Source organism: Pygocentrus nattereri, chromosome 11, assembly GCF_015220715.1.
Source record: "Pygocentrus nattereri isolate fPygNat1 chromosome 11, fPygNat1.pri, whole genome shotgun sequence".
NCBI classification, from domain to species: domain Eukaryota; kingdom Metazoa; phylum Chordata; class Actinopteri; order Characiformes; family Serrasalmidae; genus Pygocentrus; species Pygocentrus nattereri.
Window position 1 is genome coordinate 18,884,881 of NC_051221.1, and position 17,641 is coordinate 18,902,521.

Below are 17,641 nucleotides of genomic sequence, written 5' to 3' on the forward strand. Positions count from 1 at the left end.
AGTCCAGTGGTGGCACTTTACACCACTGCATTCGACGGTTTGCATTGCACTTGGTGATGTGAGGCTTGGATGCAGCTGCTTGGTAATGGAAACTCCTTCCATTAAGCTCTCTATGCGGTTCTTGAGCTAATCTGAAGGCCAGATGAAGTTTGGAGGTCAGTAGTGATTGACTGCAGAAAGTTGTTGGCCTCTGTGCACCTTGCGCCTCAGCATGTGCTGACCCCGCTCTGTCATTTTACATGGCTGAGTTGCTGTCGTTCCCAATCGCTTCCACTTTGTTATAATACCACTGACAGTTGACTGTGGAATATTTAGTAGCCAGGAAATTTCACGACTTTACTTGTTACACATGTGGCATCCAATTATAGTACAACACTGGAATTCACTGAGCTGAGAGCGACCTGTTCTTTCACAAATGTTTGTAGAAGCAGTCTGCAGGCCTAGGTGCTTGGTTTTATACATACAGTAAATATAGTGTATGTGGGGTCGAGGAAGCAATAGCAAATTTAGTGTGGACTGCTGAAAGCAATGATGTCACACTCCTCTTCAATGGATTTAAGCTCAGACATAAACACACACAACTTTGTTTATACATAGTTTATTACACAGTATAATACAGTACTGATCAATGACAAATTTTAAAAACAAAAATTTGAATGAGCAAATAACCAGTTATATGGATTAAATACTGTATGCGCATTATGAATATAGATACTTATTTTCACTGAGACAAACATTTGTGGGAAATTCAGTAAGAGGAAGTAAACAGAAAATCTTTTCTTTCTACATTAATAAGCAGATTCAGCAAAGGACTCTGGTTACTTTCACAGTGCAGCATGAAAATAATGAAGCAGTCACACACTTGGTTTGTTGGAAGATGTTTACAATACAGTTCACAGGCACAGAATGAGAGTTTGATAGTAAAGATCTGCTCAAACTGCACATGTACACATGCTTAGTAGTGATTTAGAGGATTAACTGGATATATACACATCATATTACCGTAAACCATATTAGCATATCAGACTATTCTACCTCTCTCTAGCCCTGATCCGTCTGGATCCGCAATATTGTCTGATCTCAACCTTTCTTCTGAATCTCATTCTCTGCGATCCATTTGACCAGAATACAGTTATCTGCACCGTTCTGGGGGAAACATTTCTGCCAATAGCTCTGCTAGTTAGCAGGCAGTACCTGAGGGGGTGAGTTTAGAGTTGCTCAATGTGGACAAAATACTATGACACGCCTCACAATATACTGAAAACATACTGGTGAGCCCTTGATATAACAGTGTGCCTGCATTATGTAATGTTTGTGGGATCATATGAGTGCTTTGATTAATCACAACATTCACAGACTGCTCATCTGGTGCATTTAAAATTGGTCTGGTTGCTCATAGGGGACAGAAATGTTGTTGGGCTCATTTGCATTTGCAGATTTCTACAATATATCTGCCAATAGTGTAATAATGATTAGCAAATAACATTGTGCAGCTGTAGTGGATACCTAGTAGAACTAAACAAGAGGTCTCATATTAGTGCAGCCAGCCATATAATGTTGGAAACTATTAAATGACTGTGCTGGCTGCAATCAGAATCCACTCACCCACAAAGTGGGTCTTATTTTGAAAGGATGCATGATGGCCAGCTTTGAGACATCTTTTCCTCGGACATGGACGGCCACCTAAGGGTCCACTAAAGGTCTGTTTAAAGCTAGCAACCCCATGAGGATGATCAGACTGGTGTTTCTGAATGGAATGTCAATATAAGCAGTTTTAAATGAAAAAGTGTAGTTGACTTCATTTATATCAGGTTAGAGACTAAGGTATATTTATTTAGTATAAAGGTAACAAAAAAAAAAAAGGGCAAACTACTGAGTGAAGAAAAAATCAAAAGCATTGTGACAGTGCAAACAGATGCATTACTACATAAAGATTGAACAATAAAAACAGGTCATATAAGGAAATAAGCAGATATTTACAGTTTGAGACAACTAATACCAAGTGCTTAGAGACATTGCATATACTTTAAATTAGGTGGCAAGCAACAGCCATGATAAAGTGTCTGGAATAGAAGATCCTGTTTCAGTCAGATAACTAAGAATATGCCAAAAAAAGAGCAGTGGCTGAAAATTCTAGGACTGCAACTGGTTCTAGGTTTGGTAAGCCTGGCTAAATGGCATGTTCTGTTCTTTGAACTTGTATGCAATGCAGGCAATACAATAATGAATTCTGGGAAATGTAGTTAGGGAAAATAATTTACAAATATTTTTGCGATTGCACTTGCTTAATGTACTAGTGTTCTAAGAATATTGTAACTAAAACAATCTAGGTTCAAGAAGTAATTTTAAAATGAAATAAAAGCTGAGGTGAGCAGTCCAATTAGAGTTGCTATCATATTTAAAGGACATTGTTAATGTAATGCTAATGGGCAGTTGCTAGCTACTGGCCCTCTAAGAATTCTCACGCAACAGAACTCACTAACAGAACTTTTATCCACATCCATACCAGATCATTTCAGTAAGGCAATGATGTACTTTGGAGGAGAAAGCTGCTAAACACACAGACACACAGACACACACACACACACACACACACACACACACACACACACACACACACACACACACACACACACACACACACACACACACACACACACACACACACACACACATATATGTATATATATTCAATGGCCCTGAACCACAGCTGAAAGTGTGGAGGGACAAAAGACAAAAGTGACAGAGGGATTTGAAAGAACTGGAGTTTAACAAACCCTATTCTCAAAAAGGACACTTCCTATTTTAAAACTCAGCGCCTGATTATGACACATAGTGGAAGATACCTGCAGAAGACACGTAATTGTGGAATAAAGCAATGCTTATCTTTTAAACCAAACATTTTAAACAGAACAGCAGTGTATTTGGTTTCATCCTGCTTATTTAGATGATATAATTCCATCACAAATGTGTAGTCATTAAAACTTAAAATGTGCATGTTTGGAGTCTAACGCTACATGTTGAAATCTGTGGTCCAATGGTAAACTCTATTAACAATTACTGACCTCAGGTCAACCACATACCCTATTCAGCAGTAAACACAAAAAGCGACATAAGCTCAACACTGGCCTCTTAGAAGCCTAGGGACACAGAGTGAGGATTGACCTAAGATCTAAAGTAGATTGTAGCTGTTGAAAAGTGCTTGCCTGGGAGGACAAAGAGCAAATGAGCAAAACTGCTGAGAACTAAGGCTCACTACATGGTGTGAAGGTGACAGGAATGAGAGCGAACATTAAAAGGTTAGCGCTCACAAGAGTCAAATGTGTGAACATAATAATCATGAATAACTTCTTGGGCAAACTCTCATCTGAAAAAACACACATGCTTGGTCTGTATCTGTGCAAGTACGTGGTTGTATGTATTCTCAAGTGGAGAGTTGAGCTAGCTCATGGTCACTGGATGAACTGATCTGTCTTTCTACAGCTCTCTGGGCCTTACAGGCAGCCATCTTACTTTTAATGTCGTGTTTCTTCTCAAAGTAGTTTACCAGAGCCGGTTCTGTTAGCAATGATGCCAGCACCTGCTCAAACGAGATCGACCAATCGGCATCTGGTGCACTGCCCCGCCTAAAATCATTCCCACCTATAGCTCCGCCTACTCCACAGCCAATCAGAACAGTGTCGTCTGCAATGTCCTCGCACTGCAGAGAGCCAGCGCTGACAACGGAATATGATGAAATTGACGTGTCGTCCTTCGCTTCTTCATCTGACACATTGGCTGGTGGGGTTGGGTTATCTAGCTGGGCCTCTGCCAGAGCTTTTGATACGAGGGATTGTCCACCCTCCCCAGAAGAGTCCTCTTTTTCTTGTTGTGGGACGTCTTCCGCTGGAAGAGGCTGGAGTTCAGGCTTTTTGCTGCCATTGTTGGTGAATTTCTTGCCCACCTCTCCAATGCGCAGCAGCAGACTGGCCACTGTAGCAATGGCATGATAGAGCTCCTGCTCCAGAGGGTCCTCGCTGAACATATTATAGAGTGTCTTGCACAGCTCAATGAACTGCTCCTGAAAACAAAACAGGGCATCATCAAACGTGGCACATCTAACATGAGACTTATAGCTGTAGCCATAAAATTAAGAAAATCTAACAAGTGTACATAGATAGCAAGAACTGAAGTCTTTTGCAGTTTGTGCTCTGGGAAGATACTTCTTTATAAGGCATTCTTTCTTGAGTTACTTCTCATGTGCTCAGAATAGGCTTACTATTCATAGCAAAGCTAGGTTCATTTTGCATGTGCTGTGAAAAAGTAGAGTTTTGTGGGGGGTTTTTTTAACAGAGAAACTGGCCAACTTTCAACTTTAAAATATCAGTAACACCCACTCAATTAATTGAACAGTGTTCACCTGAAGCATTCCCTCTGTGAAGTTATTTCTTTAATGAACACTCCTGTAGAACAAGCAGTTAAGCAGTAATGGCGGTGGTTGTAGCACAGGCAGAGTATGGGAACAAGCACCTGAGTTTTGTGCACCCCCTGCTGGCCAGAACTAAAATTATTTCACTCCATTACAGTTTGAAAGAGGAAAATTCTGAAAATATTTTTTCTATTTAAATATGTAGAATAGTGCTTATAGGGTATTTGTCATGTGATTATGATCCTAAACCACACACTATATATATATATATTTTATTTTTTTTACAAAAGCTAAACCATAACTTACAGATGAAGCTTAGTGTCTCTTCAAATTAGTAGGTTCATTATGAATGTTTTCTTGTGTACAAGCACATACATTTATATATATATATATATATATATATATATATATATATATATATATATATATATATATATATATATATATATATATATATATAAAAACTGCTTGCATTCCCTAACAGCTTTATCTATAATGATGACGTCCACCTATCTGTCAAGTGTGCGTACACAAGAACCAATAGTAATTCAATTTACCTGGTTCATTCTGGGCAAGTCTTTGATGGTCTCTTTCTTAGGTTCTTTCTCTTTAGCCCACATTCTTAGGTAATACTTATAGTCCTTGATTTTCTCTTCTGAAAACAACAACAAAAGACCAGCAACATGAGCAACAGTTTAATTGTGGATGTATTACTGCACCTCTATCCCTTTCTATTAGTCTGCATCTGCTAATTCCAGACAATGGCTTTCAATTCAATTGATATATTTATTTAATGCTGTGACACTCTAAAAAGAAATCTACCTGCCCCTGGGTTCTGCCAATAAAACAAAACACCAACAATATATGAGGAGGAGGAGAAAGAGAAGGAGAACGAGAACAAGAAGAACAAGAACGACAAGAACAAGAATGACAGCAGCAGCAAGTACCCTTCTTGTCTTCCGAGTCTCCTCCTGCTTCACCCGCCTCCTTCGCTTCTTTTACTTCATCACCTGTGAACATTTCAGTAAAATGTGAACATTTCAGTAAAATGCTAATAATGTCTATATAACAATTTCACACATAGTAATAACCACAATACAGGAGTATTTTATTATGTTAGCTGGACAAGAAGGATTAGTGTTAGAAAGTAAATGGCTTGAGTGTCCACTAGAAAGGCCAAACTGGAAAAAAAGCATGGGAAATCACTAAGACGCTGAGTTCAATGTCCATTTAATTAGACACTCATACATTACATCATGTGTCAAGGGAAAGAAAAAGATGTAGACAGGAAACTGCATTTCACATCGAAAGTTCAATACATTTAAATGTGAAATACCTCATAGACCTGGCAAGATTGTCCACAAGGGGAAGCTACTGGCACTCTAGTGACTAGGGTGAAGACAAGCTTGTCTTAACTGAAAAGCCTGAGAATACTGAGCATTGTGGAAGTGTGTGCTTTCTAGAACTTAGGGTAATACATGCGGGTGCTTCTCATGAATAGCACAGTATGCTTGTATAGTGGGGTCAACTGAAAACAAGTCACTTACTTACTACTTTCAATTCTTTATTTAAGGCGACCAACGCTGTGTACATGTCGTATTAAGCCTAAACGATCTTTATTCAACAATTTAAACACTGCACTGCACTGAATCCAATTAAACAGGACTAATACTCCTTTTTATAAGACACACAGCCAGTGTTCATTATGTACTGGTGATATCCACAACATGCTCAGAAAAGTGTAATGTTTATAACCAAACCAATCATAACTATACATTTTCTGGTATTCTGGCTCCAATTCTGGTGTTAATATTGAAGTCATAGTTCTGGTTTTGTAAGAATCATACTGTACATGGAGGACTTCATTTGCAGAATCATATCAAAGTGGAGAGAAACAGCTTGAAAGAGACTGGTAAGCAATAGAAATGTCCTTGGAATATAAGAAGATGCTGCAAGTTGTGATAGTAAAATATCTGAGAGAAATTATTCTCCAGCATTAAAATGCTTTTTGTTGTTACATCACAGACACAAACCTGAGGTCACTTCCTGGACCAGGAAGTCCAGATGAGACAAGGAGGGAGGATCTGGAGAGGTCAAACAGCCAGAGAGAAGAGAGGAAAAGAAAGAAGAGGATGGAGGAGAGCAGAGCAGAGGGAAATATAGGCAGAAAGATTGCCAGCAAAAGAAGGGAGGGGCAGACAGAGCAAATGAGACCACAGTGAAAATGAGAATGTACAGAGATTAAAGCTCATTCTGTTACTGATTAGTAAACCTGGACTGTTTCATGCAGCGACACATGCAGGGGTGGAATACAAATCTAAACACACATTTACTTTGAAAAAAAGTGAAAAGACACTGACAAGACATTATCTATCTAGGATGCTTACTGAAAACCTCTATTTTTATGTTAAGAGCTTTTCTGCGTTTCAGAATCTGAAGGTAACTGTATGTATGGTATGTGCTTTTACCCTGTGGTGTGTCATCATCGGTGAAGAACTGAGTGGCCTCGAGCGCAGACTCTGCCTCTTCTGGACATAAAGCTGCAGGAACAGTAACACCGTTAACATGAACGTACATTCAGTGTGGGCTGCAACATCTGCAGATGGCTGCTGAACTGTTTAGAGGTTGGGCCTGTTTGGTTTATTTAATTATTCTGCATTGGATCAGACAAGCGCACATTAGTGTATGACCCATTTTTTATGAATCAGGGCCATCATAATCCTTCCACTGTAAGAAGACAACAACACTAGGAGTCTGAAAGACTGTAGCTGTCAAGAAACTCTTACTAAGAAAAGGAGGCAAAAAGAAGAGAAATTGTAAATCAGAACAATGGACTAACCCCAACATCTCTGTTTACTTGGATCTTGAAAACAGAAAATGCAACCAACTTCTTAGACTGAACTCTGGAGGTGGAAAGATATCTCTGCAGATTTCTTTGAAAAACAGACACTAATAAAAGGCAAAATGTGGACACCCTAAATACTGAAAGATCTGACATTATATTTAGTTGTTGAGGCTTCTGTATAATGCCTTGTTATTTTTATAGTTTGTGTTTTTTCTGACACTGAAAAATGAATAACTTGCACTTAATAGCTGATTTAAAATTTTGCACAGTGCTGCATGTAATAAAGAATTCTGGAATCTGTGACAGGCTATGTAGTTTCTTTTATTGTGTAGGTAATCATATTTTTCAGGTTTGCATTTTTAAAAACTCAAGTACTGAATTATTAAGATATTAAGATCAATGATATTGACAGCCATAATAGGACTATAACTGGAAGGGTAAGTGTAAGCTGACTCAAACAACACACATTCTTCCCCCACATAATCACTAACACACTAATATGCTAGAAGGGCAAGAATTGTGGGCTGACTGCAGCAATTCATTTCCGTTGAACATCCCGTGGTCTCCATTCTAAGCTAAGCATGGGTGTTAAAGCGTGAACATTCTGTGTTCAGACTAAAATGTTCTCCCACTAACGTAGAAACTTGATTTAGTCAAGTTAGTTTTATTGTCAATGCTACAGTATGTACCGGACATAGTGTACTGACACTGCATTACTCTCAGACCCCATGGTGTAGCAATAACATTAAATAGACGGTAAACAGGAAAAGTGTGAATTTAAATAGACACAAAAAAACACTAAACACTAATTGTAAAAATAAACATTAATTGTAGAAAAACAGAATTTTATTTATATATATATATATATATATATATATATATATATATATATATATATATATATATATAAATAAAGGTCCAAAGTATTTAGGCAAAGTATTTTGCATAATAATATTCAAGTGGTCACTTTGTATCCACTTATGTCATCAGTATTGTTTATTTGTTTATGGGGTGTGTGTACCTGGAGGCAGGTGTAATTTATAGAGTAGCTTCAGTTTCTCAGTCATATCGCCATGATACATCCCACCTGAGAAAGAGAGGAATGGTAAACAAGATGAATCTCCAAATACACTACTCATCTCCTTTGTTGACATTAATGTAGAGAGACCCCATTTATACTGTCTGAAGTAATACATAAGGCTATATTACTTTCAGGGACTTGACATGTAGCTCAGAACAAGCATGTAAACTCAAAATGATGTTAGCTAATGTAAAAATGTATTTGCTACAAAAGAAAAAAAAATGGTGCTGTAGAAAGACAAGTGTTAACTTTTGCTTAGAACGTTTCAGGCTTTTCCTTTTTTTTTGGGCGTCAATCTCACAGATGTCAGTCTAATAATATCACAGGTGTTAATGACATAAGTTTGATCCATGACATCACAAGTATAAGTCAACCTCAGAGCTCAAAGTGTCAGGGAATTTTCCCCAAACACTGAATATGAACAAATGAAACGTCTTAGAAACTTAGACCCTACTAAACCCATTCGATGACCTGGTGATGACTAAAACCTCCACAGACATTACTTCATATAACATTGTAAAATTATTACAGGCCTGTGCCAGTAACAGAGCCCTTATTGGGCATGACCAAACAGAAACTAAGCGTAAGTGTAAGTGTGTTTGTGTGCGTGTTTGTGCATGTGTGTCTGTACGTACTCAAAACCAACAGAGGAGATTCAGAGTCAAACCCAAGACCTGGGGCCGTATTACAGAAACGTCCTATATTTTTGCCTCAAGTAAAGATCTGACAGGTCAAGATAAGATTTTTTTTTTAAATTTTGTCTAATGTCTCAAAACTGATGCTGTGGCCCGACAATATCCTGAAACATACATCATAACTTACAGGCAGCTTTGTATACAGGCATGATATCTGCACGCATCGCTGAGCATGTTCAATCAGCGGCCGCATTTCTAGAACACCTTTATCTATGTTAAGCACAGTAAATGTGGAATTCATGTAGGATCACATCAAATATTTCTCAAATATTTTCTTATTGTCACTAGGCCATTACCCAGGTAACTCTTGTTAAATGTAACCTGGCACAGGCCAACTACCATTTAAAATACTTTACAACATGCAGCCTTACAACGGCATCCTTTTTACTTAACAAGGGTAATAATGTCTAGTAAAACCTGTTTAGTAATTAACAATTTTTAAGGCGTTTAATGGGGAATATACACTCTCCATTTTCTCTTTCGGAGCAACTAATGCACTCACTGAGGCCGGTGACGAACTCTTTAAAGTTGATGAGGGAATCTTTGTTGCTGTCAAGCAGACGGAACAGGCGGGCAGAGAGCGTGGCTGTGTGCATGCCACAGCTCCAGGGAGACAGTGCTGAGAAGAGCTGTCCAAATTGACCAGAATCGATCCGGTACTGCTCCAGATAGGGCAGGCTTGGGTCATGGCGCTCTGCAGGAGTGCTACTTGCCCCCCAGTAACAACTCATTATGTGCTTGGCCTTAAGGAGGGAGAATCAAATAAGGCAGATGTGTTAATGTACAAATAAATGGGAGATGTCAGTCGTGGTTTTGTGAGAAAAAAAAAGGGGGGGAAAAGGCTTTTACTGTATAAAATCCTATCCTGCACACGTTTTCTTGGTATGTGTATATTATCCCATCTATTTCATCATATTTCTATTTTACTGGCATTTTCCATAACTGAAAAACAAGCCTATATATTTCCAAGACATGCGGGAATCCCCTTCTTTAAATTAGCTTTTATATGACTAATCTGTTTAATCAGTTTACTGTACATATTCTTGGCATGTATATATCATCCCACCCATTCTGTTGAATAAAAAGAAAAATACTAACTATAATGTAGGCCCTGTTCACACCTGTGTCTAACATCTCCTTAGAGTGATCACAAGTGGACAGCATTATCTACAGTCACTCACACATGGCTTTTCAAGTCTCCAATGACCACTTATTAGATTTTGGGACTGAAAGAAGGAACTAAATAGATCCTTCGGTTTGTTCTGTAATGCAGATGCAGTCCTTTAATGTCTTATATGGTCATATGCAGCTCAGTCACTTTCAAAGGTGTTTGATCACAATGAGAGACATGGTGCATCAAACCCTGCTTACACTTGTACTTACGGGTGCATAAACCAAGAAGCATGCTAATGTCAGATATAAAAGAGGTCTACCTGGGGCTAATATGTTTCACAATGCACAATGAACTTCTACAGCGTTCCCAGTCTTTTAGGAGCTACATTTCCAGAACAATTTCCAAGACTCATAAATTCAACAGCAGTTGTTTACAACAGGTCCTCTTAAACTGACACACGATCACTGACACTCTTACCATTGAAGTCAGCAATACAACTCCAAAGGAACATTTACTAAGTGATTTGCTGACTACACTAACTGTTTCTCAACCAATCACCGTCCGATTACAAGTTCCACTGAAGTATTAGAAGCGATCATTTCACACACAAATAGTGAGTTATTATAGGATCGCTCTACTAGGTGTTGCAACACAGTATCCACATACAGCTGTAGGCAAAAGTTGAAACCTTGTTCAAATTATTCAAATTTTCTTCCAATTTTAGTGCACAATTTCTATTTTTTTTTTTTTAGCGAACATACCTGAGAAATAAAAATAATCTAAAAAAAAAAAAAAGAAAGAAAAAAAAAAAAAAAAAAGTACCATAACTTTTACACACATTACATACTGCCCCAATGGTTTTCATCAAATAAAAAGAAATTGTGCATAGAAATATGCATTAGAAGAGAATGTAGACTTTGAAACGTATGTAAAACTCAACAAAATATCATTTGTCCAGGGTGCCCACACTTCTGCACATGACTGCATCTGTCCACATGTGATATTCACATTCCAAACTAACAAATACTTAAACTTTACATTAAAAGGTAAAAATATATTAAAATATGCACTCTGTGGTGGCATAATGGCCCAATTTTACACTTGTTCAGGAGTTCACTAATATTTAATTAAATTTCTTTTTTTACTGGTAGTTTCCATAACTGTAACAAGCCTATGTATTTCCAGGACATGTGGGAACCCTATTCTTTAAATGAGCTTCTATATGACTTATCTGTTTGATTAGTTACTGTGCTGAGGACAGAGAACAGTACTAGTGTAATACAGAGAGTTAATAACGGAATATGGCCTTGCAGAGACCTAAAAAACATACGCACAGACATGAAACTGAACAGACAGTAAGTTCTCACCTTGAACAGAACATAAAGCTCCTCAAGCTCCTCAATAGCAAAGGCAGACTCTGTCATGATGGCCCTCACCTGCAAACACACATCACAGTTACCCCAAACAATCTTGGTGATTAACACAATGTTTTGTACCAAACATGCTCAGGTGCACACACACTCACCACACTCCTCTTAGCTGTGTCCTCTAAACACTGGATGACCTTTAACCTTTGCTTGAACCTCATCTGCTCAATGACATCAGCACGCAGACTACCAAACTTCTACAAAGAACAAGTGAAAAAGAGTGAGAGTCGGGCCACGTGAGTGAGAGACAGAGAGATGCAGATTTAGGAAAATACATTACACAGCAATGAAGGAAGAACATGCACAACTCAAAGCGCCCACACATCTCACCTCATAGGACGTTTTAATGAGCTCAAAGACATCAATCTCTGGAGGTGGCTCATCTCCACTGGTCAGCAGGGCGTGGAGGTGAGGGATAGGTGCTGACACTGTCTGCTTGTTCACAACATTATCTAGATACCTGAAGACAAAAAGACAGACGTTTAGCAGTTTTTTCTACTCCAACATTACATAATTGCTTTTCAACTCTACAATTTCTACACTTACTTGCATCAGATGTTTCGCTCCTTAATGTGAAACTGTGCTACATCTACAGGTAGTGTGTAAAATGTTTAACAGCACTTTTATGCGACGCTTTTTATGTTTTACAGTACCACTCTTTGTGCTACCAGAGAGACCCTCCTCCAGCGTGGCTTCTCAATCGAGGTGCAGTAACCTTTAACTAGCCTTAGTCTTTCTATTACCTTTTTTTGTTGTGGACTAAACAGATAAGAAAGTGATCAAAATGTAAATTCAGGGCACATTGTTAATACATAATGTTAGAGACGACAGAAATAGAATAGAATTCCAAACTAATGGCCAACTGTGTTTGCACAGAGAGGAATTAGACCTCCACATTTAAACGATATGTGCAGTTAAACACCGACATACATGCACACTAGTAAACACACACAAGGGTGCAGTGGGCACACCTGCGCGGAGCAGTGGGCAGCCCAATCCTCGGCACCCAGGGAGCAGTTGGGGGTTAGGTGCCTTGCTCAAAGGCACTTCAGTCTCTCCTCAGTCACTCCTGTCGGATCAGGGGATTGAACCGGTGACCTTCTGGTCACAAGGCTGGTTCCCCAATCTTCTAATTTTCTTTTGGACTTTTTTTTTTTTAACCTTCATTGCTATTTAAATATATGAAAATATATAATTTGAAAATCTCTCTCATCCATACTAGCTGGAAAAACGTGAAGTTCCCAGCATGACCTAATCACGTCAAAGCCTAGCCAGAATATAAGTGCTGCACCATTTAAGGTGGAACAGTGGAACAGCTAGCAAGCAAGCTATCTATCCTCAAGTCTTTGCAGGTATGTACCAGTTAACTTTACATTGATGTTTTATTGTAGTCCAGTTTTAAAAATCACCAGCATCTAGATTTCAAAACAATGATCTGTACTTTTTACAGATTAGTTATTTTGCAAGTAAGTCAGGTGGCCCTTTCCTCTCAAAGTAGGTGATTATTGACCATGTTAAATGACAAAATGCAAGAAATATGTTTGCCTATTACCAGAGAGTCACATGACTTTAGGGTATATAAAACATCAATCCTCATAACGTTCCCATAGAAAACAACTGTGGAAAAGATAAGCTACCACAATAAGCTACGAATAAGCAAAAAAAAAAAAAAAAAAAAAAAAAAAACCCATGCACTGCTTTTCAGTAGAATTCCTCTTTAACAACACTTCAGCGCTGCCCTGTGACCCCAGACTGACCTGCCCAGTATGGTCATGGCCTCTCCCTCATCTGTGCAGGCTAGCAGCTGCTCCATATTAGCATGAAGCACAGCCAATGACACCTAAAACAAAGAGTAGAGGAGAGAAAGCAACATCTATAGCCAACACTGACCACAGATCCATACTGCCTGGAACAAACTAAATACAACTAAAATAACAACTATCACCTGTAATTTATTTACATTTTGTGTGTCAGGCATATTATGTCTGATAGTATCTTGAAATATCCACAGTAGTGCTGCCTGAAGGTTTTAGAGGTCCTGACTGTTTTGTCTGCTCAAACACTTCTGATTCCACCTCAAAATTGCCTAAGTAACTGGGTTACATAAATTAAAGCAATCTCAAAGCTAATAAACACTATAGTCACTGAGGACTGAAGGTAGCCTTGAAAAGTAAACTTCCAAACACTACAAAACCAAGGTTATGAATGTGTTTGGTATATGTCTTTGTTTTACCTGGAAGATGACCTTGATACCCTCATAGAAGAAGCAGTCGACGAGCAGGACGGCGCTGTCGAAGGGCATGACAGAGAGGAAGAGTGTGAGGAACCAGGATAGAGAGATAGTGGAAATCACACCCAGGTCTTGCATGTGCTCGTATAGCAGCGGCAAACACTCCCGTGTAAGCTCCTCAAACACACCTTGATCCACCAGTGCTCCTGATGCGTATACACACACACACACACACACACACACACACACACACACACATTACTACAGAAAAACACAGAAAAGAAAACCTGCATTCGTTGAAATAGGAGTCAATATCAAAGTATTAGTCCTTTGTGTATGGACTATTTGGAGACTGCAGGAATCTTCCTATATATGATCACTGGCTATGATGTTATCCTCCAGTACAGGACCTCTAACTGTGCTCTGTATAAGGGTGTGACTGACCTACAACTCTGGTGTTGTAGTAGTCGGGCAGCATCCTTTCACATAAGGCCACCAGCAGCCAGAACGCCTCCTCTTCAGTGCAGTACAGCAACAATACTGAGGTTACTATATTCATGGCCTGTTAAGATGGGACACACAGATATACACATTACAGCATAGCTGAAACACCAGATAATTAGTTATCAGGCACTGATAGTTTTCCACGGACACAGAGACATGCAGTGTGATCCTTGTTGCGGTATATTTTCAGTGGTCTAAAACATTTCTGTTCCCACTGGGTGGAGAGAGTTCCAATATATGCCAATACTTAATTTATTCAACATTTTATTAAAACATCTTTACAGCAAGCTTTACAAGAAGATGAAATAACTAAATTTTTGAGAAAAATAACTGGGGGAAAAAAAAACTGTATAAGAGGAAAAGATTTAGGGTCATATTATAAAAACCTCCCATCTTTAGTTCAAAATTAAGATCTCACAAGGTCAAGATAAGATGTTTTACATGTTCATATTGCAAAACTTAACAACATTAAAAAGTATTTAAGACGCTTTTTTTACAAGTACTAAGTATGTCAGCTCTTCATGTTTTCAGGCAAAGTGAAAGCTGACTTCCTATGCTTCAGCCAGGACTGTAAAGAACTGAGAGTAAAAATGCTCTTAGTAACTGGACACAGTTAGCTGAGTTGAGTGTGCGTACCACTGAAGTTTAAACTGTGCGTGTACCTGACAGTAGCCGATGCCCGGGTTGCGGTAGGCATATGCAGTAAGTACACGTCGGAGAGCAGCTATGCCCATCTCATTTTGGAAAGCATGGTGCTCTGGCATGGAACGATGCAGGTCCCTCTCAATCTCCTCCGTTGCTAATGTACATCTACCCATCGCTTGCTCAACCAGCTCCGCATAATAACTCGGGTGAGTCGCCATCTCATTCTGAGCACCTACAAACACGAACACAGACACACAGAGGGACAGAGAGGGAGAGAGGGAGATTAATACAACCCCATTTGCAAGTAATTGAATTGTTTTTATTTACATTTTGTACAACAGCCCAACTTTTTTGGAAATGGGGTTGTATCACTATACGTAGTGATGTCTGTGAATGCTTCAGTAAGTAAAGCTAGATTATAAAAATCAACTGGCAGTGGCTTTATAGAGCTAAAGCTATTAGCCAACCAATGATTTTGTAATGCACAAGCCAGAAGGATAAAAAGGCATGTAAATATTTGACTATATAGGCAAAATCTGACAGTATCCATATAAAACCCAGAATATATGTTTGTTTTCTAAGTCAGCAGGTCATATGATCATGATAAGTCACAGAATGAGGGCAGAAGTTCAAGTCAATGCGGATGTTACCATGGCTGCATGTTACTTACCCTGACACCAGCACAAATACAGGAGAGGAGTCACACGCTCCTCATTTACACAAGAATTAAAGTTCAGGATTGATTTGTTTTAGCCTCATTGTTCAAATGCAGCTCTCAAAGTTGCCCACATATAAATCACATTGAGTGTTCACATACACAATCCAGTAACTGCAGAATATCAGATTTTGTCAGTAATCCGATCTGTGTGTTTATATGCACTAAAGTCATAAGTAAATGTGAAAACTCAAAGTCGACATGAGTCAGATTAGATTTCTGCTTTGCAACCAGGAAAAAAGTCACAGAAGACATAATGTGAACGGAATGTAAAACACCACTTTACCTGAAAAATGAATAAATATTATCTAGAAAATAATTAATATTTAAAATCCTCAATTTCACTGAGAATGTAGTTGGTTTCAGCGTTGCTTCAAATGCAAAAGCATATTTTCTGGTACAGCAGTCTATTCCGCACATGCGCAGACTGAGAAATCCGACAGAAATCCAGCTCTCTTTATTGGGTTTCTTAATCAGATTTTTAGATGGGAGTATGGTGTTTACATGACCATTTGAATAATCAGATAACTGCAGAAATCAGACTAGGATCAGATTATTGAGAGCACACTCATTCATATTAAGCCCTTTTATTTTTAATCACCTGCACTAGCTCATGACCAAACTCCACAAACCAAAATCCAAATGTCTTGCATATTATTTTCCACCCTCTTTTGGCTTAAGTGCTGCTTCAACACTACACAAATCCACTAGAAATGTGAACTCTTCTAGCCATTGTCTGATGAAATTTATATACTATGAACAGATAAACAAAACACAATCTTGAAATTTTGCAACTAATTTGTAATAGCAGCGTCTACTGTTAGACATAAATAAAAGAAAAAAATATTAATTAATGCAAAAAAAACCTATCAAACACTAAACCATATATTTTGTAAAAATAAAGCACAAGAAAGTGTTCATGTTGTGCCAGAGAACATACATACATACATACATACTATGTGCCCCTATTGTTAGGGTGGAGTAATTACCTGAAAAAAGTAGCCACAGCTCCCCTCTCAGACTCTCAGGAATCCCTTTCAGCACCAGGTCTCTCGTCTTAGACGTGCGGTACATACACACACCTCGCCCAAATTCAAAGAAATGTATATTCCAAGACTCTTCTTTCATCTTCTCTTTTGTCTAAATAAAAAATGAAGAAGTTGAGTGATAAAAGTAACTGTGAATCCCTGATAGTTCTTGACTAAGACAGGGAATCCATCTATTCAACAGAATGGAGGAGCTCTTTCCAAAACATCTTGAATTTACACTTTCTACTCCCCACTCTAGTGTTTATACCTCTATGAAGAATGCAGTGAAACCCCTGAAGTGTGGAAAGGTCAGTACAGCTAGGGAAGCTGGTGAGAGGTTATTTTATACTGATAAATGCTGACGGTAGTATATGGTTACCGTCATAAGAAAACCTTCTTCATAATACATTTTTAGAAGAAGAAAGAGATTAAAGTAACAAAGGGTTTGCTTTCCAAGTTAATCTATTCACCATTAATAAAATAAGGCAAATGCTGTTTAAAAAAAAAAAAAAAGTTACAAAGCAGCAAAAATGTTTAATTAATGTCACCCAACAGGTGAAGGCTACAGGTTCAGATGTGCACTCACCGCTTTAGGCCCCAGATCTTCAGTCTGGTCCTTCTGGTAGATGCTGAGCAGGCCCTGCTTTGCTGTAGGGAGGCTGGAGCTGTAGTGTTGGACCAGAGGGAGCTCCCCTGTTCCCAGGACTGGTGGAGTTGGCGGGAGAGAAGTAGGAGTGCTGGGACTTGGGGTTTCCTGAAAGAAAAAAAAAAAAAAAAAAAAAAAAAGATATTTTAAATATGAAGACATTTTTCAGCCAAAAATCACATTGCAGATGTTTGCTTCTTTAGTTTTGCCTAGTTATGAGGCTTTTGTAACAAACATGTAATGGAAGATTATAGCCAGTAGTTTGCATCAAGAAAACTGCATGCTTAAGAAATTTTACCAAAA

The 17,641-nt window shown here is 38.5% G+C and overlaps 1 protein-coding gene across 2 annotated transcripts in view; it reads right to left on the reverse strand.

Moving 5' to 3' along the window:
• Window positions 1–582: 582 nt before the first annotated feature.
• The window catches only part of LOC108438817 (TBC1 domain family member 9B), a 27,274-nt gene continuing 10,215 nt past the window's right edge, over window positions 583–17,641 (reverse strand). Inside the window, exons 8-23 of one of the 2 annotated variants that reach the window (XM_017716880.2) lie at window positions 17,279–17,446; window positions 16,654–16,804; window positions 14,967–15,181; window positions 14,245–14,362; window positions 13,804–14,006; window positions 13,328–13,410; window positions 11,901–12,030; window positions 11,669–11,767; window positions 11,511–11,579; window positions 9,532–9,772; window positions 8,275–8,340; window positions 6,877–6,948; window positions 6,442–6,492; window positions 5,356–5,418; window positions 4,966–5,063; window positions 583–4,060 (exon numbers count right to left, since the gene is read on the reverse strand). In XM_017716880.2, the coding sequence (XP_017572369.2) occupies window positions 3,425–4,060; window positions 4,966–5,063; window positions 5,356–5,418; window positions 6,442–6,492; window positions 6,877–6,948; window positions 8,275–8,340; window positions 9,532–9,772; window positions 11,511–11,579; window positions 11,669–11,767; window positions 11,901–12,030; window positions 13,328–13,410; window positions 13,804–14,006; window positions 14,245–14,362; window positions 14,967–15,181; window positions 16,654–16,804; window positions 17,279–17,446 (2,463 nt within the window). In that variant the 3' untranslated portion in view covers window positions 583–3,424. The remainder of the gene's footprint in view (window positions 4,061–4,965; window positions 5,064–5,355; window positions 5,419–6,441; window positions 6,493–6,876; window positions 6,949–8,274; window positions 8,341–9,531; window positions 9,773–11,510; window positions 11,580–11,668; window positions 11,768–11,900; window positions 12,031–13,327; window positions 13,411–13,803; window positions 14,007–14,244; window positions 14,363–14,966; window positions 15,182–16,653; window positions 16,805–17,278; window positions 17,447–17,641) is intronic. The other variant, XM_017716881.2, reaches the window with a different exon arrangement.